Raw genomic sequence first — 7,894 nt, forward strand, 5'->3', positions numbered from 1 at the left:
AGTGGAACAGGAAAGTAGTGTGAGCTTTTCCCTCCACTGCCTTGCCTTGCCTTTCGAATTCAAAGGTTTGTCCCCATTCCTGCACACCTGACAGGCTGTGATTTACATGTGAGAAAACAACTCCAAGTCTCCTATCAAGGAGTCAGAAGCTGCTCCCACCCATCTTAGTGGTTTTCTAGGAAACAGACTAGGAAAAGGGGGTGGGGGGAGGGGAAGAAAATTCTCTCTGAAGCTACACAGGACAAGTAGCACAGGGAAATCCAAAGTAACGGAGGCAAATATTAAAAAGAATATTATTTATTATCTTTTTTATTAATTCTCACATAGAACCTTTGCTTTTCACACAAGTCTATTTCTAGAAGAACGCCTCCTCGGTTTATCATGCCCAGTGGAGCTCTGTGCTCCTGGACAACTTCCCCTTTCTCCACCCCACCCCTCACGACCAAATTACTCTTCCACGTTCACAGATACCACGAACATTTTGTAAACAAGATTTAAGGTTACTGGATCTTGATTTAATCAACATCCCACTTCAAAACGGAAGGCAGGTAGGAGAGAGGGTAGGAAAGGGGAGAAAGAGAAAGGGAGAAGAGGTAGGGGAGAGGAGAGGAGGGGAGCTGGGCAGAACTTTCAAGTCTTGCCTTTGCTGAGATGTGTGTGTATTGTGGCTGTTCCTTGAAATTCAATGACTCAAAACATTGACAGCAAGTGCCTGTGTGGTTATTTATATTATATATCTATAATAGAATATGTGGGCTTCCTCAGTTTGGGTCTGGGCTGTTTTTGTTTAAATACACCACAGTCCTCTTGTGGGTGTCTCCACAGGGAATTGGGTCTCCCGGGAAACCCTCTCAGAGCCGGGGCTTCCGGAGCAGGGTCTTACTGAGGTCTTTGACCTCCTCGGGGCTATTGACCCGCTCATAGCCCAGCACCGCCATGGGCTGGTAGCAAAACTCCTCCACCTGTTTGATCTGCTGGAACGTGAGGGCCGTCCGCCAGGCGTTGGCCGCCTGCGTGGCATTGCGCGCGGACACCACGAACGGCTTAGAGGAGGAGCCTGAGCCACTGGTCATGTTAAGGGCAAATTGTTCCATTTCGGGGCTCACCAGCAGCCCCACAAAGTCGTACACCCTCCGTAGGGTCTTGACGGGGTCTCCCACCAGGTCCTCGTACCGCACTACCAGGTAGTGGCCTTGCAGCCAGTCAGGGGGCTGCAGGGCCGTCTGCAGTGTCTTGGCCATGCTGTTGCAGATGACCTCCATAGCGCCAAGCGCGTGGTAGTCCGCCGGGCCGCCCACACCCTCCTTCTTCACGCCCAGCTTGTGGCCAGCGGCCTCTAGGAAGGGCATGCGGTGGGCTCGCGGGTCCCGGCTGCGCACCACCTGAAGGCTCTCACGGATGAGCCCATGGCGCGAGCGGATGCGTGAGCTGGCCACGGCACGCGGATCGCGCACTAGGTGGATGACCTTGAGGTCCAGGGCAGGGTCGCGCAGTAGCGGCGCCAACACGGCCACGTCAAAGACACGCACGCCCTTGATGACCAGCGTGCGATACTTGCGGCACTCCTCCTCGAAGCGCGCCAGGCGCTGCGGCGGGCACTTCTTGCACACCCGATCGTCCACCAACCCCACGACTTCTTTGCGGTAGGCGGGGCAGAGTGGCGAGGAGCACACCACCTTGTTCGTGGCTGCACCGAAGATGCCCAGCGTGGTGAGGTTGCGCCCCCCGCTGCCCGCGGGGCTGTACAGCTGGAAGACCGAGAGGTCGCAGCGATAGAGAGCGCTCAGCATGTCCCGCGCAGCCCCTTGCAGGGAAACAGCGTCCCCTGGGTACAGTTTTTGCCACACGTGCCACACTGGCTCGTAGAGAAAGAACACCTCGGGGTTCTGGTTGAAGAGCTCACCGAAGAAAGACGAGCCCGAGCGCCACGTGGTGAACACATACACCAACTGCCTCTTCTCTCCGCCACCCCCGGTGCCCCGAGTGCCATTGCGGGGAGGGGCAACGACCCCCGCTGCCCCCGCTGCTGCGGCGGGGGCCGCCCCGACGGCGGCGGCGGCGGCGGCAAGGNCGCCCGGGGGCAGGGCTCGCAGTGGGCTGCGGCTCATCACAGGCACAGGCACAGCCGGGGCCAGCGGCGCGGCGGGGGCGGCCCTGCAGCCCAGGAGGGGGACGCAGCGGGCCGACTTCGGGCGCGGGGACTGGGGCCGCGGCTCCGAGGCGGGCGCGGCAGCAGCGGCGGCTGGTCCCCGACGCCCAAGGCTGGCTCTCCCATGGCAGCGGCTCCGAGAAAGACCTACGAGGGGAAGCAGAGTAAGCCGATGCGCCCCAATCCTCCTCCCCATCCTCCTCCTCCACCCAAGTAACGCCCACCCTCGGGTCTGCCGGGCTCCCCCGCTCACCTGGAGCCGCTGGCGCACCCCGGAGCCGCCCGGGATCACGGCCGGGTGGTCTGTCTTGCTGTCACTCGTTCCTCGATTTCTCGCGCACAGTCTTTCCCGGGAGTCCCCGCGCCCCAGAGGGGGCCGCGGGACTCGGCAGCCCAAGCCCTGGGCAGTTTCCGGGCAGCGCGCGCCCTGCGGCTCGGGAAGGGAAACTTTCACCGGGCCTGGAACCCTGTTCCGTGCTCCGCTGAGCCCAGCGTGCCCAGCTCCAGCGGTGTCTCCGCCGCCCTCTCGAGACCGCAGCTTCCTTCCTCGCTCCGGGGGGCGAAGCCGGCTGGGGGAGGGGGCTTATACAGGACCCAGCTCCCGGCAAAGCGACTCCGCCTTTCTCGCTCTCGGCCTCCGCGCCCGGAATCTTCCCATCTCTCTGGCGGCGGTGGATGGGGCGCAGCTCGACCCTGCAGCGGCAGCAGCTGCTTCTTCCATCACTCGGAGGATGCCCGGGCCGGCATAGCCGGCAGCGCCCGCCGCTCCGCAGCCTCCGACTGGCCTGGGAAGACCCTACACGCACAACAATCGGCCAAGGAGCCCGAATCTGCAGCGCTCTCTTGCCGGCCCGCCCCCCCCACCCCGACACTAGCCGCTTCTGGCCAACGAGGTATCGGGGCAGAGGAAGCCCTCGGCGCTGCCGCTGCCGCCGCCGCCGCCGCGCGAAAGCGGCGCCCGGGAGGATGCTGCTACCCGACTCCCCCTACGCGGAGCGGCTGCAACGCGCTCGGGCCAGCCTCTGCGCGGCTCCTGCCAGCCTGCACCGGGTTGGTGCGCGCCGCCGTCTGTCGCTGTGGCTCCTCCCCTTCGCCGCGCTGCCCTCCTCCTCCGCCCGTCCCGTGCCCGCCCCCCTCGCAGAGTCGGGCTCCAGCCGCCGCAGCCTCGGGGGCTGGAGATGCGGGGCTCGATTCACGGCGATGCCGCTCGGGCCGCCAGCCACAAGACCCAGGCCGTACCAATCCGTGCGCTAAGCGCCTGGCCGCGGACGCGGGGTTCGGAGAGATCGGGCGCCCGGGGCTCTGAGAAACTTGGAGTCTCCTTGCGGCTGCCGGGCTCAGCCGCACGTTTTTGCTCTCAGAAAGAGTTGGTGATAAAGTTTGGGCAGAAATGCCCCAGCGGCCGCCCACTCCGCTCTTCCCCCTCGGCGTCGGCACCGCCCGCCCCTCCGAGAACTGAGGACGCACCCGGGCCCGAGTGAGCTCCGAGGACTCCGAGCGCCGCTTGCAGGCTTTCTACTCCTGGCTCGCGTTCCAGCTGGTCTGGGGCTTCTGCCTCACCGAGGAAGTAATAAATCTTTCTGACCCCGGGGTCAAAGAAGACGCATCAGTTTTCGGGAGGAGTGTGCAGGCGGGGCGCCTCCCCCCACCCCCCTCCCCCGCTTTACTCCACCTACGGATAAGGCAGCTTGGGTTTCACTACGCCCCCCGCACTTACTCTCCTGGTCCCCGCTCGTAGTGACGCGTCCGCTGTGACCGAATGCTCGGGAACTGGGGTGATGGGTCGGGGAGTGACTCGATGTTGTTCTAGTTTACAGTAAAATATTTGTCTCGCTTCTTGCTTTTACAGGTGAGTTCAAATGATTTAACTAAAGGAAACACGGTCGTTGAAAGTAAAAAGAACTCATTTTGAGTTGGTTTAAGTTAAAGCTCTTTTTTAAAAGATGAAAAATCGCTCGGTCGCTCGAGCTTTCTGTCTCGTCCTCAAGAGAACCAAAGACGACTAAGCCATACCGTCAATTGCATCCGTAAAATGGGGACACTTATAATAGCATTCAGTAATTCAGCGGGGACTGGGTGTTAGATGCCCAGATGACTTAACCCCCCTAGAGGCCTTGCCTAAGTTGTGGCGAATCACTCGGGATCCTGAAGCTCACGGGCTGCGGGTAAACAGAGCGCTGGTCTCCTGGAGGCGTTCTGTTACCTCCTGCCCCGTGAAGTTTTTGGAAGTTTGACAAAGTTACTACAAAATTATGTTTGTACTATTTTGGGTAGCTTCTCTCAGCCAGAGGATCCTTCTAAATTTAAAATGTTGCTCTTTGCGCTATTATTCCTCGCTCAGTTTTATAGAATCTTATGAGAGCAAGGACTCTTGGAAAGTGACTTTACTCACGTGGGCTTTCAGGATAGGAAAATGTTCAAAGAACTTGATTTAACCCGTTTTCCAGAACAAAATCCATAAGGCCGCAAGTTCAGATAATTATTCCCTCCGTGGTTCTGATAAAGTGTAAGGATGAGGTGTGTCTAGGACAGGTTTTATAAAGATGGGAGGAGGCAGAGTAGAGTTTACCTGTGGCTTTCTCTAGTAGCAAGCGAATCACTTCTGGGAGCCTGTCAGGACAGACTTTAATCCCTGTTTACAGAGGAAGGTGGTAGAATTTAATGGAGTTTCTTCCCATCTCTCCATTTCTGGACCCACCCACCTCCCTTCCCCTGCTGTCTCAAAAGTCCCTGTCCCTTCTTCCCTCTACCTTTTCCATCCCACACGAAAAAGTGGTATTGGCTCATTAAAAGACTGATGGAAGAGAAGGAGTTGTGGAATAAAGAAAATCTCAGTCTGAATATTCAGCATGATTTCCAGGAAAATAATTTCTAATATGTTTAATTTCGTCTCTGGCTTTGTGGTTACTCAGAAAGCATGGTGATTTGCAGTTATTTGATGTAAGACCCTTTCTTAAACAATTGTTTGCATAGAAACAATTTTGTTGCAATTTTCTAACACTTTACTAGAGTTGGCAAAATAGTAAATCCATTTGCCATCCGCCCCCACAGTGAGTGCTCAGCTGGCATAAATTTACAGGATCCACCGTCTCCACCCTCTCCTTGCTTGCAAATATTTTACCATTTTGCACAGTGTCATGATCAATCCCAAACTTTGTTACAACTAATGACATCCAAAGACTTGATAATGCCTTCCTTCCCACACTTGTCCAGAAATTCTTTTCATTTTAATCCATTTATCCTTTTAGCATAGTAATGACCCAGACATATAATAAGTCACATAATAATTTCATTGGCCAAGGAGCCGGTCATGCCACAGGGCTGTCCTTAATTCAGCGTGCTGTTTAGTTCCTTGCAATTCAGAGTCTTTTCCAGGATGCTCCTTCAGTCTCTTCCTCGGTGTCTGTGATGTGGAAAGGAACCACTATTGGAAGCTTGCCGTGACCTTTGCCTAATCCTGGACAAATAGGGGCCTAACATCCGGGGGTGCTGTGGGCCCAGTACCTGGCCTGTGGAATAAGGCAGAGAAATCATCCAAGACCTTCCTCCATTATCAGGATTGGGAAAAATGTAAGGCTGAGTTCTCTGGACAGTTTCCAGCCAAGCCTGTCAGTGTCACCGGAGGCCTGCAAGATTCACCTTTGGGAAATATCTGCCCCTGGCAAGATAGATTGATTCACTCAGATTTTCAACAAATAGGCATTTTCAATGGAACTTAAGTGCACAGAATTGGATTAATCATAATCCTTGATTGAAAACATACCATCATTAGTCCAAGGGTGGCCCTTTTCTATTTTGTATGATTCTTAACATAATGAACACTCCTGAGCCCTTCACAGAGCTAAACCACCAGAGATAACCGCTCTACTTAATTTAGTTTAAAAACTTTAATAAAATGGTTAAGTTCCAAAAAAAAAAAAAAAAAAACTTGCCTTAATTGTCAAAAAAAGAAATAGCCTGAATAGTCTTATGATCATTAAGGAAATGAAGCAGTCATTTAAAATCTTTCCATAAGAAAACAACAGGCCCAGAAGGCTTTATCTTTCAAGAGCTAAATAATTTCTATCCTGCTCAAACTCTTCCAGAGAACAGAAAAAGACTAAATACTTCCCTCCAACTCATTCTAAGGGGATAAAAACTAGAAAGGGATTAAGGGATTTCGGAGGAGGAAATAGGTCCTTTTCATTGATTAATAGACACATCAAACTCCTAAATAAAATACTAGCAGAGCAAATCTAAGTGAGTGTGGGAATAAAGACAAGATTGGCAAACAAAGCCTTGGAGTGTCTTCCTGCAGTTTTTCCTTCCCGAAGTTAGGGACAAGCTAACTGGACAAGGAGATGTTCCCCGGCCACAGCCAGCGACATCTCCTCGAGTCCACCAGCCATTTCTCTGCTACCTGTATGGGGCATCCCTCGGGGGTTCTGCCTGACGCTCATCCATTCTCCCTTCCTTTGGGAACAGTGTCTGAACCACCGCATCTCACTGAGTTTGGCTTTGATGGGAGCTTCTGTCAAAGGGCTCCTCTTCTCCTCCCAAGGGGCATGTATGAGACCCAAACTCAGCAAGTTAAATGTTCTGTCCATGAAAGTTCCGCTCATTCATTCATTGATTCATTCATTCTTTTTTTTCCTAAGATTTTATTTATTTATTAGAGAGAGAGAATGAGTGAGAGAGAGAGAGAAAGTGCACATGGGCAGGGGAAGGGGCAAAGGGGCAGAACAGGGAGCCAGACAAGGGGCTCGATCCCAGGAACCCGGGACCATGATCTGAGCTGAAAGCAGACACTTAACTGACTGAGCCACCCAGGCGCCCCCATTCATTCATTCTTTATGTATTGAACTCCTACTATGTGCCAGACAATCCGAATCTTCATCAGAGAGACTGAAAAATAGAAAACCGTTGCAGCACCCACATCCCAACAGTGAAGCCCTAGAGAGATGCTCCATGACCCTTTCAGGGGGCCTTGTCTTTAAGCCTATGAACTTGGAGGGTTTTTTGTTTGTTTTTGTGTTTTGTTTTTTTTTTAGATCCTGTGAGCTACTCCAAATACAACCACGAATTCTCCCTCCTCCCCATTAAGTTTGTCAGTGTCTGTTTTTTTACTTACAACCAAAAATTCCTGGTTGACATGGTGGCTTACTGCCTAATTACAGATTTGGTTTCATTCATGCTTTGTCTTTGCGCCTTATTCTCCACCTGCTTTTGAGTTTCCACCTTTAAATTCTAGTATCTAGCCAGGCAGTGATGGTAAGGCACTCCAAACCAGCCCCCGCGTTGGCATCAGTGATCTCAGCGCCCACACCTTTCCCTGACCTTATTTATCACCGACACTGGCTCAGCTGCTCACTTGTAACCGCTGGCCCCCTCAGCCACTCAGCCAGGACTGCTCTCACACTAATTAGTATACCTTTTCAGTCAGATTTACACCCAGAAACCACATGTAATCATCAGTATTTTCTGGCCTCTGGTCCCAAGGATCTGCTGGACTCCTTTATTATTATTTAATTATAGCCCCCTATTTGAAAAGAAAAAAAAAAGATAGTGTAATGTGAGATGGCCCAGAAAGATAAATACAAGAAAATTGATCAAAGGGAAAAGAACATGAAGACAAGGGTGTAGTTCTATATAGAATTCTTTCCATGAGATCCTATTCAATAGCTAGAGGTGAGCCCCCCCCAAAAAAAAAGAAAGAAAGAAAGAAAAAAGAAAAGAAAAAAAAGAAAAGAAAAGAAAAGAAAAAAG

The 7,894-nt window shown here is 52.7% G+C and overlaps 1 protein-coding gene across 1 annotated transcript; it reads right to left on the reverse strand.

Annotated features, from left to right (window-relative positions):
- Positions 1–281: 281 nt before the first annotated feature.
- CHST2 (carbohydrate sulfotransferase 2) lies at positions 282–2,345 on the reverse strand. The gene has a single exon (XM_034661810.1). The coding sequence runs from the start codon at positions 2,343–2,345 to the stop codon at positions 852–854; it is 1,494 nt and encodes a 497-aa protein (XP_034517701.1). The 3' UTR covers positions 282–851.
- Between the last annotated feature and the right edge of the window lie 5,549 nt (positions 2,346–7,894).

This window comes from Ailuropoda melanoleuca, chromosome 6, assembly GCF_002007445.2.
Source record: "Ailuropoda melanoleuca isolate Jingjing chromosome 6, ASM200744v2, whole genome shotgun sequence".
Lineage (NCBI taxonomy): Eukaryota > Metazoa > Chordata > Mammalia > Carnivora > Ursidae > Ailuropoda > Ailuropoda melanoleuca.